Source organism: Terrapene carolina, unplaced genomic scaffold, assembly GCF_002925995.2.
Source record: "Terrapene carolina triunguis isolate 2854851 unplaced genomic scaffold, T_m_triunguis-2.0 Scaffold30, whole genome shotgun sequence".
Classification (NCBI taxonomy): Eukaryota; Metazoa; Chordata; order Testudines; family Emydidae; genus Terrapene; species Terrapene triunguis.
In genome coordinates this window covers 4650010-4671505 of record NW_020664381.1, presented here as the reverse complement: position 1 = coordinate 4671505, position 21496 = coordinate 4650010, and the positions used below count along the sequence as shown (strand labels likewise).

The 21496-nt window shown below is 43.1% G+C and overlaps 1 protein-coding gene across 1 annotated transcript in view; it reads right to left on the bottom strand.

The window, feature by feature from the left end:
- Positions 1-202: 202 nt before the first annotated feature.
- KCNJ6 (potassium voltage-gated channel subfamily J member 6) overlaps positions 203-21496 on the bottom strand; it is a 61331-nt gene continuing 40037 nt past the window's right edge. Inside the window, exon 2 of the mRNA XM_024198372.2 lies at positions 203-528. Within this exon, the coding sequence (XP_024054140.1) occupies positions 203-528 (326 nt within the window). The remainder of the gene's footprint in view (positions 529-21496) is intronic.

Below are 21496 nucleotides of genomic sequence, written 5' to 3'. Positions count from 1 at the left end.
TTGGAAGGGCAGTGATCAGAGATTTCATCGTATATAAGGGATATTGCAGCTTTAACCCACGTCTTTGCTTATTTTATGAATCTCTTGATTTGTTTGGGCAGGTAGACATTTCAAACCTTAAATATTTCTTTTCTTGTCATCATAATAAAAAAAGGGAAGGATCAAAAAGAAAAAAGAGGTTGTGTGGTGAACCTCTGCTGGTTCAAACTTTGGATTCATTCTCTAAGTTTGCCACGTCACCATTCCTTTCAGTTTGGTCTTCATGGTTCTTTCCCCTCTCTTCAGTTTCCAGGTCAGCATGCTGGTTTAGTTTGCTGGACACAGACCAAGTCAGGGGCAGTTCTGCTCGGCTGGCCATCTCTGCCAGGTCTTTGGCACTGTAAGACGGTGTGTTGGTCTCATATGTTTCATGAAAGCTGTTGTAATCAACTTCATAAAATCCATCCTCCAGCGTGAGGACAGGTGTAAAACGATGACCCCACAGGATCTCGCTGGTTACGTAAGAACTTCGCGCTTGGCATGTCATTCCTGTAAAGAGAGAGGGAAAAAATTGTAATACGGACCGAATGCCCCAAAATGATTCTTGTTGTTGTAGTTTTACATAGCCTTTGGGTTGTACTTAGCACTGCATGATAGGAGTGATATGCCAGACAAGTCACAAGTTCATTGCCCCTCGACAATTAAAACTAAGCAAAAATTCACTATGTGTCATTTGCCAAACTTTACCTTTATTTTTTGTGGGTATGGTCCACAAAATTCTCACATTTATTTTTTAGTTGGACGTAGTCTTGAATTTCATCAGCAAATAATTCTGAGTCTGCAGATGAATCACAATCAGTTTGCTGAGACTAGTAATCTTGTTTATTTTGTTCCTTGATGGAGGACTTGTGTAACTAACTCTGCCTAGATTAGCTGAAGAACTAATACAAAAACCTTTACTCTGGTTGAGCTGCCCACAGAGAGTCTGACCTAGGGACCAACTTTGTCTTGCCCAAAGATTTGGGACACCCTTAAAGTTAAGTCACTCTGAACCTCAGACTGACAGTCTACTCAGAAATTTTAGCAAATGTCTCAAGTTTACATTGTGAAAAGTTGTGGCATTGGATGAAAAGGACTGGGATAAACTTCTGCCTTAACTTTTCTTCACAATAAGGCTTCCACTGGGACTTTTGCCCTTTGGAATGCTGGAAGGGGCATCAACCCTGAGGAATCCTATGGATCTTGTTAAGGAAGCTTGGGGAAAGCAGCCAAACCAAGTTCAAACTATAGTCCAGTATGTCCTCTAGATGAGGAAATGTCTGGCCACAGTGTAGAGATTTGCTCAGGAGAACCTACCTCAAATCAAACTGACCCGAGGAAGGCACTGTAATAAAGGATTAAGGGAAAGGAACATACTGGTTGTGGTAAGGGACAGGAAAAAGTGTAAGGAATGGGGGATTGAAGGTTACAAAACCATTTTCCCCAAAAAGTGGGATTATGAGGTGATGATGTAGCAGTTTCCCTTAAATAATTTCCACATTGTTTGCACAATTTTTGAATAACGGTGGCCATTCAACTAATATAATATGGCAAGAAAACATAATGAGTAGCAAGATCATGTAACTGAAGAACAGAAAGTGAAACTATTTAGGAGAGAATCCTAGGCAATAAAAAAAAAAAGAATGTTCAGTTTGGAGATAATAAAATGCAATCATTAGGATCTCACATTGCAACTCTGCAGGTGCTCCTGCCAGTCAAGTCACTCAGGGGGTTTCAGGAAGTACATAAGCTAGTGGCTGGGTATTTTGATTCTTTCCAGGGATATACAAATTGCCTTAGACAAAATAATATTGCCCCTACCCCGTTTGATCCTTTTCTCCAAGCTCAAGCAGAATCATTGTTGAGGTCTGAAAACATTTAGTTGTCCTCTGTACTTTATCATTACTTTTGATTTTCACTTATATTGGTTGCCAGTAAAAAGACATTTACCGACACTTGCCACACTGTGGTCCTTCTGCAGCATTCCCCGTACTTAGAATTGCAAGTAGTTGCAGCATCTCTGCTGTTGCAGGGTGGTAACTGTTGGTGAAGGCTTTCTCGTGATGATTGCCGTACCGCTGTTACCCTTCCCTTTTTGTCAGGAGCAGCAACAGAGGTGCCGAAATATCACGAGAGATTGGTTTCACAATGTTTGCTACCCAACAACAAGAAGAGGGATCCTAGAAATCTTACAAGACATCCTGTTCTAGGGAGATTTCTACTGCAATTTCAGTCTAAAGAGGGTCTTCTACTTTTTGATAATTTTGCGGTAAGCATCAAACCATTTGCTCATTTGAACTGAACCTCCAGGTATTTGAAGAGTCATTCATCCGCTCAAACTTCATGAAAACTTCTCTGTGAAATGAAGGGCAAAGTGTGGAGATATGTATTTTTCAATTTGTCTATTACCCAGTGAGTGAAACATAAACCTTCCCTGTTCACCCAAGTGAGGGAAAGAAAGAAAGATTTTTTTTTTTGGTGGGGTGGGATGTTCTTATGTTCTTATGGATGAAAATGAGGTTGCTTCATCCAGGTTGCCTGGGACCTTCATAGAGAGTGAAGACCTGAAAACCAGAGACAGGATCAATGAGCAGGGAAACTGATAAACTGATATTCTTTAGGGTTTATCTGCTACTTTTCACTTCTGTCCCTGCAATTCGAGACTCAATCTCTTGAGTTTCTGGAATATGTTTCTGGAGTATGAGCTCTCGGAGATTCTGGGTCAAATTTTGAAAGCGGGGTAAAAATTAATCCACAAAAATGTCTGCAAACAATTAAAAGAAACTGCTTAAAAGAAAATGGCCAATTTTTATGAAAAGAAAAGAAAGAAATGGAGTAGTTATACATGCAGATACCCCCTTTATATATGCAAATCTGAGTTTTTGCAGGCAAACACATGCATTTTTGTGGTCTATACAACTTTGAATAGGTGACCCTGTAGTAGGGTGACCATATTTTCCAAAGGGAAAATGGGATACCACACGGGGCTGGTTCGAGACACTCACCCAAGCCCTGCCTCCCGCCCCCAACAAGGCTGTTGCTGGTTGCTCCAGCCCGCCCCCCCCCACGGCTGTTGCTGGTTGCTCCAACCCTGCCCCCCCTTCCTGTGCTGGCTTGGCATCACCACTCTCTCCCCCCACGTTCCTCAGCACCACAGCCCACTTTTTTGACAACTGGCAAAAGCAAACGGGACAAATGCCCATTTTTGCCAAAAAAAGGACGGTTGGGGCAGGGCTTAAAAAAGGGACTGTCCCAGCCAAAATGGGACATATGACTGCCCTACCCTGTAGCATGTAATGTATCTAAACTGATCTCTACTGGTAGCTGTGTGTTTAAACTATGATATTTGACTGTTTACTGACATTTGTTTCAAATCATGAGATAGCAAGTGAGGCAGCAAGATTATGCCACTACTACTTCTGCTTCACAAACATGACCATCTTGGGCCCTGACCCTGCAATGAGCTCTGCACTGGCAGATCCCCAGTGCCTACATAGAGCCTCATTGATTTCCATTAGGCTCTGAATTGGAGGTTAAGTCTTGGTTTTTACACTGATAGCAACACAAGTTTCAGCTGGAAATGATGCTCTGCACTTTCTGACCCTAAACTGCTTTTAGTGTAAGTGACTACCAGGGTCTGCCCCAATGACAGCTGTGCTTTTCAGTGGTAGGCAATTCCTGTATATGGTTTGCAGAATGTTTAAGGGCCCTTTGGCGTGAAGGGTGCAAGTTATTAATAGTAAAATGTATGGAGACTAACAGACTCTCTATTCGCGATAGGATACAGAAACAAGAGGGGTAAAGCATGTGCACTTGGCTTCATCAGCCATGCAGATCAGATGAACCAGGCTGACTATGATGAGTAATTCTGTTGTTCTGTTTACACATTGTGGAGTGACTGCCGAATTGGAAAGGTAACAAAGAACTAATATAAGGAAATGAAGTAAAATGAACAAATACAGTTGCATAACTGAAGAACCAGAATTTGCAGCTATCTACAGAAAACAATAATGGGCAAAGGTAGAGTTGAATGATTAAAGTGTTCTGCTCATAAAAGCATGTGGAACAAAAGTGGAGCTGATTGCAGGATGGCCATAGGAGGACAGTTACTCTTGCTTTCCTTGGTATACAATGTATTTAACTGATCTGGTCCATGATAATTTTCCAGGTGCCATCTTCTATCTCAGACCACTGCTTAATGAGCTACATTATCATTCTCAGACTTTCTCTTGAATGCCCCCTCTTTCCCATGTTTTCTTCTTAGGGCAAGTCTACACTACAGCGCTACATTAGTGCAACTTCACCGGTGCAGCTGCGTCACTGTAACATGTCTGGTGAAGATGCGCTACGCCGACGGAAGAGAGTTCTCCCATTGGAATGATTACTCCACCTCAGTGAGAAGTGCTGGTGTGGAAAGGGTGAAACTTGCGTGACTTGGGGGGGGGTGAGTGTGTGTGTGTGTGCATTTTAACACCTTTGAGCAACTTAAGTTAGATCAACTTAAGCGGTAGTGGAGACCTGCCTATAGTTAGCCTGATGTGTCCACTCACATTAGGTGTCTATGGATATAGGTTTGAAGCATAGCAATCTTCTCATGTACAGCAAATGTCATTCTGGGATGTATTAGCAGGAGTGTTGTAAGCAAGACACAAGAAGTAATTTTTCCCCTCTACTCCTCACTGATAAGGCCTCAGCTGGAGTATTGTGTTCAGTTCTGGGTGCCACATTTCAGGAAAGATGTGGACAAATGGGAGAAAGTCCAGAGGAGAGCAACAAAAATAATGAAAGGTCTAGAAAACATGACCTATGAGGGAAGATTGAAAAAATTGAGTTTGTTTAGTCTGGAGAAGAGAAGACTGAGGGGGGACATGATACCAGTTTTCAAGTACATAAAAGGTTGTTACAAGGAGGGAGGTGAAAAATTGTTTTCCTTAACTTCTGAGGATAGGAGAAGAAGCAATGGGCTTAAATTGCAGCAAGGGCAGTTTAGGTTGAACATTAGGAAAAACTTCCTAACTGTCAGGGTAGTTAAGCACTGGAACAAATTGCCTAGGGAGGTTGTAGAATGTTTGTCATCGGAGGTTTTTACGAACAGGTTAGACAACGCCTATCAGGGATGGTCTAGTTATTATGTAGTCCTGCCTTGAGTGCAGGGGACTGGACTAGATGACCTCTCGAGGTCCCTTCCAGTCCTATACTTCTATGATTCTGTGAGTCAAGCAGTTGCAACTGGATCTGAAGAACTGAAGGGAAGAAAAACCTCCATCAGGAGTTAGAGACCATCTGTGTATTCTTAGTAGGAACTGGAACATAGGCAGTCTGGCCTAATGGGCAGAGAAGGTGTCAGGTCTAGTGGGCAGAGCAGGCATACAGGTTGGGGAATGGAAGAGGAGGTCAGATCCAGAGTCACTGCCAAATACCGGAACCAAGGGGTTAAGTCAGACTCAGGACCAGGAATCGATGCTGAGGACTGGAGTCAGGATTAAATAAGAATGCCAGAGCGCAGGGTTGAGCCAGAATCAGAAGTCAGAGCTGGGGTCAGATACCAAGTGCCAGGGTCAAGGGTTAAGTCAGAGGTTCGGAGTCAGGATTGGTAGCTGATAGTCAGGAGCAAGGTGAAAGAGCAGGAACCGGAGAGAGACAAGGAGTCGGCGTGGAGAAGGAGCAAGGTACGAGTGAGGAGCAGGAATCAGGAACAGGGCTGGATCATGATTGCAGGAGGCAGCCAAGAGTATGGTCTGATGTGGCAGCATCAGGAAGTCTGCGCAATTGCTCGGACAGTCCACCTGGGTCATTTCCAGGCTTAAGTAGCAGGTATGAGCCAATCAGCTAACTGCAGGCCTTGGGTGCTCCAATAGAACTTCATGTGGGACCTGACTTTTCAGGTTTAGCGAAATGCTGCTTCACCTATCTCCCCTGGTGGCAACGAGGGTGAATGAGAAATCCAGGTCCCCTACAGCCCCTGGCTCTAGCCCTGTACCCTCAATCCGTACAGTTCTTTCCCTTCTCTAGTTCTCTGTCCACATCTGGATTTTTTTCAGCTTCTCCTTCTCCCTTGGGTGAGATGACCATTGTCTACAAGGGGAGGGAATTTTCTTGTGATGTTTGGAGGATTTTTGCATTTTTTCCATCATAAGGATGGGGGTGGAGCTGTTGTAGAATCTGCAGCTGATGTATTCATCCTCCTCTGCTTGTAGCATTATTCTTCTTTCGCTGCATAGTGCTGTAGTCTTGGCCATCCAGTGATATGTCTGGAATAATATGGAGGCCCACATCCTCCATCAAATGTGGCCATTTGAGGGCAAATTTTCAAAGGGTAAAAGCCCATTTGTACTCAGCCAAAAATGCAAGACAACATTTATGAATGCAATTTTGCACACAGACCTATTCTTGAAGTATCCCAGAACAGCAGCGAGGAAACAGATGCCTTGTCAGCTACACACACACTCACTTTTGTTATCCATTAGTTGCAATTTACAAAACATATACATATTGCTGTCTTGGACAAGTCACTTCACCTCTCTGTGCCTAAAATGGAGAGAATCCTGATCCACCCCACAGGGGTACTGAGACTTTTAATTAATGTTTGTAATGCTCTGTAGTTGTCCCATTTATTTTAGAGGTGCAGCACCATGAACAAAGGCTCCTTTGCTCTGAAGAGCTGTAGCTGGCTCAGTGGAGCATATGTGGCGTAGGGACAGCACTCCTCTCTGACTCCCTCTCCTCTGATATCCTCCTACACTTGCCATGTTAAGAACCCAGGAAATGACATACCTCTCAAAAGAGCTTTTGTTAATAAAGTTGGTTAAAATCCCTCACTACACAGACTCTTAGAATCAGGGAACGGCAGACCTTTGCACTGTAACTGAAGGCCCCCACAGCCTGTGATAAACTCCACATCTTCACAGGGAATGTGCTGCTGCTTCAGACCGATAGAGAAACACGCTATTCACCGCACGTTAATCGCCCTCACAGTATGCCACAAAACTTTAATTGCGGCCTCAAACTTGTGTCAGAAACACACATGACACACTTGGTCAACACAGAATATCTGCTGATGTTGCTGAGACTGTGTTGTGTTATCCTGTTAGGGAGATTAATGTCATCACTCCTTGGGTTAATTTGCTTTCCTTTTTTGTATTATGCTCACTTGCTCCTTCAGCGTCCCATTTGCATTCTTCACTGAAATTTGCCCAATCGAAAACCCCTGTATGCTCTGTGACAGACCCAGTCCGGGTGGGTGCAGGAGTCTGATAGAAGGAAAACATACTGGACACTGGATGAATAGTTTTCTGTTCCCTGAGTGACCAGGGCAGGGACTGCCCCAGAGCAGTCAGGAAGGTGCTAGAAGCAGTGAAGTCAGGCAGACTCCATAAGACACCTGGAACCAATTAAGGACTGATTAGAAGCAATCAAGGGAAACAGGCTAATCAGATCACCTGAAGCCCATTTAGAACCGGCTGGGACTAGTTTAAAAAGAAGCTCCTTCAGAGAGGCTGGCTGGTAGGAGCTGGGAGTAGGAAGACTGGGAGAAAGAAGGTGCTCAGTGAAAGAGCTGGGAGGACAAGCAAGGTCAGGTCCCAAGGGGGGGTGGGGCTAGGAGGATCCGTTTGGGGAAATAGCCCAGGGAAGGGCTATAGCTCCGGTAGTATAGGAAAACTACCTGTTGCCGGTGCCATTAGGGTCCCTAGACTGGAACCCGGAGAAGATGGCTGGCCTGGGTTTCCCCCAACCCTCCCCACACCTCTACAAAAACGCTCCTTGAGTAGGAAGACAGGGACTAAAGAGGGCTCTTACACCAAACCCATTGATTGGCTGATGATGAAGGAGGATCAGTAAGCTGTGACCCTTGCCTCTAGAAGCGGAGAGAGGCTACATTGAGGGTCACAGCAAACCTCTGAGGCAAGCCCTAACTGCCTAGAAGTGCAGGACCCCCCTAGGCAAAGCCGGAGCTCTGCCACAGCTCATACAAAGTAAATAATATTCCCTCTAAAATACACTGAAGAAATACTATTGCATTTTAAGTACTCTCCATTTCCCCCTGCTCTTTCTTTATGGTCGTTTTTAATGCAAGTGCGATCTTTTGCCCCAGACACCAAGATCTGAACTAGCTAAAATGAATGTGACGTTCACAGAAGCATGACATTCATCAGCAAACTAACAATCACAATACAGAAGAGCTGGTGTAAGCTGTTAGGAAATTATTTTGAAAAGTTGTCTGAGACAGGCTGCTGTGATTGTATAATCTACATCTTTGTGGGCCATATGCTACTTTTGATTCGCAAACACCAAGGGGATTTGTGCATGTGGATTGAGGGCTTAGAAAGTCCTCCCAGTTGTCGTTCAGGTTAATGGTGAGTCCTCTGTGCACTAAAATACAAAGGCAGATTGCTGAACTATAATAGTTTGAGAATGTGCTACCTCTCAAACCAAGATGTTTTTATAAAGCTTTTCAACAAATGAGACATTATTTTGTGCCCAGTAGAAGTAACTTGTACATACTTAAACACGATAGACATATGGTTAGCACTTTACAATTTTTATTATTTGTAAAATTCATCAAAGTAACAGGGCTTATAAATCATGTCCTTCATTCAGCAAAGTAACTATATATTATGAATCAAGTTTTACTCTATCATACTGTGGTGCTACTATATAGCGTGTGTTTAATATTGTTACCCCTTTATCAAGCAAGAGCAGATTTTGGGGTTCTCTGGGTTGGCTTCTTGGAAGCAGAAATTGGTGACACGGAATCAGGGTATTTTCTTAATGTAATTTATTTATTTATGAAATGTGCATGGGTCCTGTGTCCTTGAAGGGAGACAACTCCTTTTTTACAGACCCCTCTAAGAGATAGAGCTGCCTTGGGCTTCTGTATTTCCTAGGGTCTCACAACTCTAAATTACTTCAAGTTTTCTCTTTCACCCTAAGTTTACACCTGGGAAGCTCCTCTACCTCAAAGCCTCTCATCTGGGACCACATGGTTAAAAATGAGTCTGGGTATCAACCCACCTTTTGAAAGTAGCTACTTTGCAATATTAAAAAAAAAAAAAAAAAACCTGAGGCCTTTAACTGCCAGACAAAGGAACATGCTCTAACCCACATTGTTTCGATAATGTGTGGGTGGGTATTTATATCTTAATGACCCCTAATGGACAAGCCACTAGCACCTTTTGGAATATCAATATATCTGTATGTATGTGGGTATGTCTATAATGTAAACTGTAAAGTAAAAATCATGCTATGTATAAAATCTGTGGGTCTGGTTTTTCAGAGGCTGAGCATCAGTAGCTCATATTGACTTCAAATGGAATTGTGACTGTTCAGCAATCAGGCCCTGTATCTATATCTGTATCCCTTCATATACAATTATCCTATAGTCATGGCTCCCCAGTTAAGTTTACAAGCCGGGATGCATTATGATCTATTTAGTAGAACTGGTCAGAAAAATTCCAATGAAACATATATATTTTTTTTGGTCAGAATCTGCTAATTTGTTGAAATCAAAACATTCTGTGGAGATGTGCTGACAAAGTGCCCTGACCCTGCCTGGTTTCCTGGCAGCTTGCATGCCCACATCCAGGGTCCATTGCTGCAGGGCTGGGAACACCAGAGCTTCCAGGGTCTGCAGCTCTCGTGGAGTATGCCAGGAACACTATCTTGGAGTTTGGGCTTCCAGTGTCCATGGCTCTGTCGCAGCCCCACCATGCTGACTGCCCCAGAGCCAGGACTTTACCCCCTTTTTAGGGCAAATTTCAAAGTTGTTGGTGTTCGCTACAAATAGGAATGAAACCAAATGAAGAAATATCAAAGTCCTCTTTCCAGCTCAAATATGAAATGTTAATGTCTCTTCCCTTTCCCTATCTAGTTAAATCACCTTCAGAACTAGAATGTAGGCTATTTTTGAAGCAAATAAGTTGAAATAAAGCAAAGTTATTAACAATTGTTTTTATTGTGTGTGTGTGTGAGAGAGAGAGAGACTTCTGAGTGCTCTCTAGTGACTGGTGACAGCTTTAAGAGACAAAAACAAAAAGTTACTTCTACTGCTGCCAGCAATTGATAGTTCTACTTTAGTTCAGGTGGGAGAGGCATTTTGAGACATAAGGAGCAGGGTTCTAGTCCTAAGAATTGTATGGCTTATTCAGCAGTGGTGTAATTTGTTGGTAGTAATGGAGTTGTTGCATGATGGCATTAAAAATTATTGTGGTTTGAAATTTTGACAACTGTCCAACTTTAATGGGGTCCCTCTACGATGGGTGAGAACAGGGGTCCTGGAGGAATCTTTTTTGCTCAATATTAGATTTTTTTTTTAATAAATGAGGAAATCAAGAGACCAAAATAATTAACTTAAAGTTAATTGAAATTAAAATGATAGCTAAAATGTAAAAGGAATGTTTAGAATCCATAAAATTCCTGGGTTTAAAATTGCTGGACATGTCCAATGGAGAATTCCCCTTATGCAGAGGAACTTTCTGCCAGCACAAATCTGGTGGAGGCAGCTCTGTAGCCTCCTGCACCAGTTGTCCCTCTCTACCACCCTCTATCTCCTGGTATAGCAAGAGGAGAGGGGATGTACCAGAGTGTAGTACAATGGAGGAGAGCTCTACTTCGCCTAGTTCTCTAAATTAGAATTACTTCCCTGCAGCTCTCACTTATACTGGGGCCAGGTGACTTCAGACCAAGGAGTTGCAACCACTCCCCTACATCTCCCCCAATTTAGTGAGTCTGAGCTCTGATCAGAAATGGGAGAATCTGCCTCATGGCCTTTAGAAGATGTAGTACTTACGATATAAGCTTATCCCTGTTAGATGAGTTAATTGGGGCAGATCTTAAGCTAGCGTAAATTCTTGTAGCTCTGTTGGCTTCAATGGAGCTAGGTCAATGTCATTACTGTGCCATGGGTGTTCCAGGCTTGGTTCAAAGACTCTGATCCAGCTCTCCCCCCCCCCCGCCCCGTGCTACAAAAAAACCAAACCAAAACCAGAAATGCCAGCATTATCACCACAAAATACTTTTACAAAGGGACTTTCCTAGCCTTCTTTGGAGCAATCTCATTAATTATCTCATCCCACGCTATCTGCCTTGCTTCCAAGTTCTTTATAGAACAGGGGTAGTCAATAGGCAGACCATGGGCCAAATCTGGACAGCCAGATGCTTTTGAATGGACCCCAAAATATTTTTATTTAGTTATTATTATTTTATTATTTATTTTCTCTGGCATCTGTGCCTTGACTATACTTTGACCAAGAAATCTGGACCTTGACAAAAAAACTAATTGACTCCATTGGCTGTAGAAATAACCGCCAGATCTCTTAACCTTTTCTGCCCTATGGACATTCTTAGATAGGTCTTGATTAATTTTAGCTTGCTGAAACTCCTTTCATTAGCAGCCATGGTTACAGGCAGACAGCAAAAAATATGCAGTGCTGTTTCTGTGTTAGGGAAGTTTGCATCTAAAGACCTTTTGTGAATGTAGGTAAAGAGATCAGTGGACACCTTCATCCTTGAAGATTTGCTTGCAAAAATTGGTAAAGGGCTCAATCTCATTATCAAAATTCTCGGAGTTTAAATCCTCAGGATAGCTGGTTGCTAAATTTTGTCTCTCTCTCGTTAGGTCTTCGCTGCTGAGTTTCAGTTTCTTGCTTGCCAGAAAAACAAAGCTTCCTTCAACTCCATTGTACTTATGCATCCTGTCATCCAATATTGTGTCTAAGATGGCGTTGGCAACTTTTCATTCAAAAACTTTGTCAGGATCTGATGAACTTTTGTCCTTTGCAAGTTCAGCTGGCATTAATGTTCTCCTTTGAGATCATTTGCCTTTGAACTGCCTGGATATTCCTAATGTTTCAGACTGTGATGCAGCAGCTTCCTTACATGCAACGAATCCAGAAGACCATAATTCCGATAAAGCATCTCAAAGACCACCAAGTGAACTGCGAGCCATTTGAATGCCAAGATCCAGGCTCTGCAATTTTTTGGCTCACAACGTTAAGGTTTGATAGGATACCACATCTAAGCCAAAACTAGAAATGAAAACTCTGAGATGTTCACTTGCAAGCTACCAGCTTCCGACTTAAGTTTTGGCGTAAGATTGTGTGAAATCTTGATCTTGTCTAAAGCATCAAGAACACCCTTAATCTGATTTTTGTAGTGGATGGATTGCCTCAACCTCTGCCGACCATGTTGTCGTGCTGTGGCATTTTAATGTAAGTCTAATATGCTTTTTCAGCACATTCCAACAACCAATAGAAGTGGAAGAGAGGCTAGACAACATTTGAACAATTCCAAAAAATAGAACAATTTGGGGAACAGCTGTGGTGGCTGCTTCTCCAACAAGTTTCAGTGAGTGGGCAGCACCTGGGACAAAAGATGCATACTGATTTACCTGCTGAATTCAATTTTGAACACCTTTGTATGCTGCAGCCATTATAGCTCCATTGTCATAGCTTTGTCCCCTTCAATCAGCCATATTTAAACCGCCTTTTTTCCAGCTTCTCTAAAATAACCTCCTATTTTGGTGTGGATATCAGTGAAACCTATGAAGCTCTGAACAACTTTTGCTCTGTTTTTCGACATACCTTAACACCTGACACATTTGTCACATTTGCTTGCACTCCACACCTGTCCCAAACATAATAGAGAAGTATTTAGTTTTCCTAACTTTATCAAAAATAGTCTGCCATACTTTTCTTGCGATCCTACTGAACATTTTGAATTTGATTTGACAAGTGTCACCATTGTGACACCAACCTTAATAGCTTCCATGTGATCTCCCAATACACTATCAAACCTTGCAAGCTCTTCAAGTAAATCCAAAAAATTACCATTATGAGGCCTGTCTAATTTCTCGTCGGAGTCTCTCAAAGCTATACATCTATCACCTAAGCCCAGCAAAACATCCAAGAGATGATGCAAAATATTGTGTTTCTTCTATTGTATGCTTCTGTCAATTGTGCAACTCTCTTCCTACTGTTCTGCAAGTTCCATCCAGTGAGCAATTGTCTTCGTGTGTTCCGCCGAACATTCATGTTTGGCATATTTGATCACTATAGTTGAAAAAGTCAGTGAACCCAGTTTTATGGTTTGGAAAGGAAGATGAGGAATTTAGCTGGAAAAGCAAACAAATGAAACAGAAGGAGGAAAGAATGGAATTGTACATCTACCAAGATCGCTAGTGTAATTCTCCATTAGGAATTTTGACAAAGAACCATGATTTTAATAGTTGCCTTCTTTTGTATTCGCTAGGTGAAAAATCTTGTTTTAAATTAACAATGGGACTGTTTTCTACCAAAAAACAGCAAATAGAATCCATCACTTGTGGCCAAGTAGCTGGATCTGCCTTGTCAGTGTCAAAATTCTGCCCCCGTTTTCAGTAATCAAACTGCGTTCAGTATCCATGTTCATAACAGTTGCAGTAGCAACCAACGGCCAACTTTCTGCCCTGGAATCAGAGACTCTAGGACCCAACAATTCAATTCCAAGGTCTGTGTTGGAATCAGAGACTCCAGCACCCAACAAGCCTGACAAACCCAAATCAAAATCCTCATTAGCAAAGGAAGGCCCAGTAGCGCAAGTAGTAGAAACAACTGTGGATTGTTCACCAGGAACATGGCTGAACTTTGCAAATTTCAAGAAACTCTGTAGCCTATTCATACTTTTCTTATCTTCTTTTTCATGGGCCTCCAGTAGATTGTGCTGTTGAGCCCCACTCTTGTGTTTATAGGTATTCTGGGGGAAATCAAGGTTGACCATAAGAATTCACCCACCAAGCTTGTCACGAATGAATTGCTAGGCTTGGAGTGACTGCAGGGTGGGTGAAAGATCTAATTCATAGCTCTGTGAAACTCTAATAGAAATCAGTTGAAAGGTCATAACGTTTCTGTGAAACTCAGAGCTGTACCAGGTGAAGCTAATGAGCCAGAGCTCAGGAATGAGAATAAGGTCAATTGTGGTCAAGGGAAGGGAGCAGTTACAGAGAAGGCCAGGGCTCCACGACAAAATAAAAGCATGACAAGTCAGTAAAAAAACAGAAAAAAATGGGGCCCTTTATGGGCCCAGTTCCACCGGAACCTTTTGAATGCCCTTTCGCAAGGCCCTAGCCAATGTACATCAGTTGAGGATCTGCCCCGATGCCTCTTGCTGGCAGGGAAGGAAGAGGGGGAGAGAGACCATTGTTGTAGTTATTATATCGTGGGAGGCACTCCAGTACTATGGCGATGTGCACCAGTGTAAGAACCTAAAAAGACACATGGATAGAATGGTGTTTTCAGTGTGCAACACAATACATTTATTTATTGCTGAAGGTTTCCCTTCATGTTTGTTTCATTCTTTTACATGGTGAGCATTTTAAATTAATTGTGATGCTCCTTTTTATACGTTTTAATTTTAGGGAGCAACCTTAGCTTAAAGTTAGTTTTGGTCTCTTTATTTTATATGCACGCAGAGACCATGGAGCCACGGACAAACATTAAATAAGAAGTAGATGGCTGGGCCAACTACCTATAAAGTAAAATTAAGTGCTGTGTTACTTCTTTGCAGTTTTAAAATGGGCTTTATAGCTCTATGTTGTGTAAGCGGAGTAATAAAAGTTGCCAGTAATAAAAGTTCTGTCAGAGAACACGCCGTTTTGGATACATTCCCTATTGCCTTCCCTTTCCTGACTCATAAGTCAAAATATTGTGGAGAGAGTTGATGCTTCGAATCTTGGCCTTGGTTACTGTGGATAGCCCAATCAATATTTGTGCAAGGGGACCAGCCTTGCGTGAGCCAGCCAAGATGATTTGCAAAGGTGGTTATTTTTTTGGTTCAGATAGGCACACACAGCTCGCTTTGAAGTCACTGGGAACACTATGTATGTATCTAAAACCAATATTATTTAATTATTGCACGTATATGACCCCCCAATGCCATACAATCAGAGGGCCTCACAACCTTTAATGTATTTGTCCTCTGACAGAGAGGGTAAGCAACAGAGAGACTAAGTGACTTGCCCATGATCACATGGGAAGTCTGTGGCAGAGCCAGGAATTGAACCCACCTCTCCCAAGTTCCAGGGTTAGCACCTTATCCACCTGCCTCTCAATATAAATAAATGTGTTTAGAAACGGTCTGAAAGATTAAAGGAAACAGTGTGACTGACTTTGCTCCCTCTGTCAGAATACTAAACAAGGACAGTGTTTCAGTAGATTATGTTAGCACTTTGTCTCACAGCCAGCATTCAAGGTTTGATTAAGCTTAGCATGTACACAGTGCAGTCTACAGAAAATGACAACATGGGATATAATAGTTCCCTAGTGCCATTATTCACAATGTGGGCCAAGTTACAAACCAGCCCCTTGACTGATTAGGATCAATAACAAAGCTGACATCGGGTCCAGATTCGTCAGTTGAAAAGTGGCACATGCGCAGTTAGTTTGGGATTACATTTTGTTTGCGCCGTCTATTGGTATTGAGGCTTGTGTCTCAGCACTGGTTTACAAGGCTGCAGATTTCAGTGTGGTGATCTACTGTGACTTGACTCATTTCCTCACAGGAGGCCTAATGGAAGATTTCACACCCACGCACACAATAATGTGTTGTGTCATGCTGCCCCACTGTATGTGAGTGCACTTTATGTGATGGGAGATGGCAAATGCAAAACCATAAGAGGTAGAAAAGACTAGAAAAAAATTGTTACTGTGGAATCCTGGAACACAATAAACATTGTGGCCAAGGTGCCACGAACTTCAGCACCAGTTCAATCTTTGTTTTCATGCGTTTTCATGGCCTTTTTACTGGGGACTGGTCTCTGTCTTTTTCATTTCAAATTTAGTGTCTGTGATCAAGCATATTCCACTAGGTGGCTGTTTCAAAATGAAATCAGGATGCCCTGATTTTATGAGTTCTGATTTTATGATATTATGAGTGCCATATATAGGGGCCGCCAGTTTCTTATTGCATCTTTTTGGTTGGCGGTGGTCACAAAGTCAAAAAGAGTGAGAGGCTGACTTTGATTGAGATACCCTGCGTCTGAATGAAACCACCTTCTTCGGTGTACAAAATTGCCAAGTCATTTCATGAGAATAGCCCCATTTAAACTGTCCCCTAGAAAGGTGGCTTTCCAATTTAAGTTGGCGCCATCTGTAGTGAGAGACTTTCACTTAATAATGTGGGGCCAGATTCTCTGTCAGTGTAATGGGTTTAGCTCCAGGGAATTCAGAAGTTTCACTCATTTATAGCACTACAGAATTTGGCTCAGAGTCCCTGACCACGTGCTGAGACTTTCCCACACACATGCATGCCCTGCCTGCTACACTCATATTAGTGCTAGTGTTTAGGAGCTTTTTATTGTTGTTGCATCTCCTTATTACTCCAAAGTGCAGTTTCTAATACATCCCGCTTTCAGTCTGACCTGAAACACTAAGCACAAAATTCTTTGCATTTAGGGGGTGCATCCTCCCTGTATCATGTCTATCTTGCATGGTGGAACCAAACTGTTTAGTTGCACTAAGGGCCCACCAGACCTGACGTGTGTGTGTGTGTGTATGTTTGTATTGGGAGGGGAAAAGGGGCAGGACTACTTACCCCTGTAAGAATGGCTGGTTTTATAACATTGATTCAACCTCCAGACTCTGTCGTGTGAAAATGAACTTTTTTACACTGAATATTTGGGACCACTACCCAGCTAACAATATTTAATCTTCATTGAAGCCACAGATCTGGTACATGCCCAGCAAACTGAACAACCTGATGTACGAATTTTAATCATTTTGTGAGTTGTGCCTTTTCAAGACTAAATGAATGACGGTTGCCTTTTTTCTGCCGGCTAATCTGTGAAATCTAATCAGATCAAATAACAGAGTCCTGACCAGAGAGAAATGTGTGTTCCAGGACTGGTACTTGGAGTCCTTGGAAGCAGTCAGCTCAATTCTGCGGAGTGGGAACATGAAGTACAGTACTAGGATGGTGTATCCTCCTCTGTGTTTGACTAGTCTGGAATATTTACAGTTTCATTGGTGTTTTGGATATTAAACCAACACCAAGCAGGAGATGGAGTTTATTTTCTACTTCAGAACTGCTCTGAGAAGACAGGAGCACTCTAACACTTGATTTAAAAAGCTGCAGTAATGTGGCTATCTTCAGTGACTCCACTTTTAAAATATGAGGCTCAGATGAAATAAAAGACTCCTCTTGACCTTTTTAAATCCTTTAGAAAATGCATCCTGTTGATCAGTGGAATTCTTCCTTTAATTCTGGCCTGCAGATGGGTTTTTCTCCAATGATGCTGCAGTGTCACTGGTAGATCTGCTTGCAGTTTCCTGAGTAGCAGTAGGGAACAGGCAGCAAAAGGGTAGTGTTCCAGCTGAGCCTCCTGCTGCCGCTTCACTTGAATTAAGTCTCTGCAAGATATTTTGCTGCTGTTGCTGCTGCAAGCAGGTCCACAGGGAAAGGCTACTGATAGAGGATGGGCCAGAGGGTTCAGTTATGGCTTTGGGCTGAGTGTGGGAGAGGAAAACTGCAAGTGTATCAAGATTTACAGTGTATCTTACATTTTTAGATCTGTCAAGTTTTCTTTTTGGCTAGGTTGTTTCCAAATTAAAGGGACTGGTCAACTAGAAAATCACATTTTGTGCTTGAGTTTCTTCTTTTCTTTCCATGTGACACCTAAAATCCCCATAACTGCAAATGTTAGCAAACCAGAAATCCTTCCCCATGCTTTCCAGCTTGCTTATTTGAGCCTTTGATAACACTTTGTGCAGAGTCAGCTTTATTGTCCCTCTAGTAGTTGGTTTCTCCATTGCTGAAAAAGACCTTTATAAATATCAACGGGGGAAGGGAGGAGGGGAATGGGAGAACAGTCCTCTCAAGTGTACCCTGCTGCACAGTACATCTGCATTACAGCTGAGTCTGTCTCCCTGTCCTGCTGCATCACATTTTCAGGTAGTGTCCCTCAGGACAGGGAGCAGCAACCACTGGCTGGTAGGGATGGGGGAACCTTGTTCTCCAGCAGCAGCCCCCTGGGCCTTTCTGCTCCTTGGAGAAAGAGAGGAAAAGAGTATCCCAGGGAGGAGACTCTAGAGGCAACAGGGGTGTTTACTTGGAGGGGGAGGGGTGATGATGGGCCCGCTTGGGCTGCTACATTATCCAAACAGGGGAAAGTGGGGAGGAAGAACTAGAGCAGGCCCCGAGCTGCTGGGCTCTGCATAGGGTGGCAGGCAGTGCTCCCATCCTCTTGTGGCCCAGCCTGCTCACTCTGACTCGCCTCCATCCTAGGGAAAACCAGGTCCGGTCCTGGGCAGCTGGGGTCCCTCTCTGTGTTCCTTAAGTGGGGGGCAGGGGAGTGGAGCAGGGCCCAGAGCATCAGTGGCTGCAGTGGAGCCTTGCAGAGAGGTAGGGATGGGCTTATGTTAACTATTGGGGCTGGGCAGCGGCTAAATGATTTGTGCTGTCAGTGTTGCCAGCTCTTCTGATTTTCCCAGGAGTGATGGGACCTGGGCTGGACCCAGCCTGCCATGAGGTGCAAAGCTCTGTCTCACTACCAATTTAAAGTCTGCCCTGAGGGAAAACATCCTTTGCTTGGCCGGCTGCTTGTCCCACTGCCCTGCCCATTCTGGGGCTGAGCAACCAATCAGAGGTGCTGCAGGCAGACCTCTTCTCCTCCTCCTCCTCCTCCTCCTCTGCTCTCAGCAGCCCAAAGCTGTTCTCACAGGAGGGGAGGAGGGAGCTAAAGAGCCCAGCATCTCAGGGCGGCTCCCCTCCGGCCTGCCCCTACCCCTCCTGTGAGCAGTGGGGACAGGACAGTTCCTCTGCTCCTCCCCCTGACAGCACCTGCCTGGGAAAGGACAGAGGGAGGTAAAGAGCCACTAGAGCTGCTCCCTCAGGTGTAAGGAGCAGAGGGGACCCTGCTGCAGGCCCCCCAGCCTGGGAGGAGGGGGTGAAGAACTCCAGGAGGAGCAGAGCTGAAGCTGGGGTGGGGCATTGAACTGAATGGGGGCTGGGTGGGGACGGGCAGATGGGGGTGAGAGCTTGTGCAGCAGAGGCCAAAATCCCCTTACCCAGGACCTTTGGGAGTGTGGGCGACACTATCTGTCACACCCATACAGGGGGTGAGCAGGGGGAGTTAAAAAAATAAAGACCAAACCCCACCAATCTAATCTTCTAAAAAAAAAACAAACTTCATGATTTTGGGGGGTCTGATGCTCTCTCCAACCCCCTCCAAGCTGAAGCTGATTGGGCAGAATCCTCTTTCGCCCATCTGTCAGCGATTACAAAGTGGATTTATTTTATTGACATAGTGTGGAAACAGCCTTAAAATGAATGTCACACATATTGATGGCAGGTGTCCCCCATTGAGAGGTTTGATGACTGAGAGGTATGAGCAGGAAAATCGTGTGTGTATGTACAAAGGTTTGACTTTCATGATATTACCGCAGAACCACTTTGGATAAGAAGGAGATTTTCATGTAAGCAATGTACATTGGGGGCCATAGTTCAAATGGTGGTAACAGGAATTCTACTGTGTGTCTGACAGGTGGAATTTGCAGAAGGGCTCAGCATTGATCTGTTACATGTGACATAATGCACAGGATATACAAACCTCAGGGAGGGAGTGTGTATATAATGGGGAGGATATATCTAACATACAGTTATAATGGGGGAGTGTAAATAAAAGGTAACATGTTTGGGGAGTTACTATAATCGTGCATTTCAGGGGTTCAGAGGAAAGAAAAAATCTTCAGTTAGAATAGTGCTTGCTGGGTAAAGGGTATAGGCCATACTGGCTTCTTTATTTTTCTAGTTTAAGTGATCCATACTTGTCAGAACAGTGAGTTAAACATTTAATTAAATATAACTATGTGAAGCTATATCACATCTCCTTAGTTGGTCTAATCCAGGGGTAGGCAACCTATGGCACGTGTGCCGAAGGCGGCACACGAGCTGATTTTCAGTAGCACTCATACTGCCCGGGTCCCGGCCACCTGTCCGGGGGGGTTCTGCATTTTAATTTAATTTTAAATGAAGCTTCTTAAACATTTTATAAACCTTATTTACTTTACATACAACAATCGTTTAGTTATATATTATAGACTTATAGAAAGACCTTCTAAAAAACGTTAACATGTATTAATGGCACGCGAAACCTTAAATTAGAGTGAATAAATGAAGACTCGGCACAGCACTTCTGAAAGGTTGCCGACCCCTGGTCTAATCAAATGCAAAATTTAATTTACACTTTAGGCGGCTTCTGATCCAACATAATCTAAAATTTTATTTAACTCCCCCCCCCCCCCAAATAACCCCTTAAATCTGGAGCACACTAAGCCTCACTGATGTAGAGTTTTTTTTAATAAAATGTCACATTTTACTACATCAAGGATGTGGCTGAAACAGGGATTAAAAACGAGCCTGTGTGAACCCATCTCGGCATGTCCTAAAATCCAAGCAGCTGCTACAGATCAATAGCTTTTGACATCACAATCCATGAATCACATCCAAAGTCCTCTAGTTACTATTTCTGTGTTCATGGCTAATGGCACTGTTATAGCCTTGCTTGGCTTTCGTGAAATCTATGTGGCAAAGCGCTCAGCCAGGCAGGTGTTAACAAGACATGATGTCTGGAAATTAGTGTAAAGTGAAGATGTGCTGTTTTTCCCAAGATCATCTGAGTAGTTGGCAAGGAGAAAAATCTGTCATTTAGTATGGTCAGTCAAGCAATTTGATGTTAACGGTGCATCTTTTCAAGTGAGTAGGGAAAAAAAACTAGATAGGTGAGTTTTGCTTTTGGAAATGATAAGGTATAGGAAGTAGTCTCCCCCCCTCCTCCCATATTGCCAGAGGTTAAATGTGTTATTTACATGGTGCTTTACATTCAGAAGAGTCCCAAAGGACATTACAGACTGTTGACTTTCATGAGAGTTTAGGGGCTCAGCACCTCCAAGGATCATGCCCTAAATTCACAGAAATGCTGCCACCTCTTAGAGTGGAGGGTGGCACCCAACTGGCACATAGCACCTTGCAAAACAGAATTAGAGGGAAAATTCTGGCAAAAGACATTGGAGCAAATACCTGATTTTACAAAAACTCTTCAATGTCTGTGCAGAGCACACAGGGCCACAAGTTTAAGTTCTTATCTGAAAGACCTATTGCATAGACCTAAATTATCTACTCTGGAAGGAGGAATGTCTGAATTAATCTTGTTAGGATTCGAAACTGTGGTTCCAGGTAGTTGACTTTAGCCCCTAAACATTTCAAACCTGAGGCAGTTTAGATCACTAAATACTTGTTTGTACCGTTCTCGAATGTGACTGAACAAAACTGATTTTTGATTTAAAGGACGTTGTCAAACTTGTTTATCTTAAAAATCGATCTGCCATAAAAAGTGCCCTCTCGTATTTTTGACTTTAAATTCCAGCTATGTATTTAAAAAAAAACTATTAGTGCATTTGGTATCATTTGAGAGTTGAAGCAAACAAGCAATTAAGTAAATACCAGACTTAAT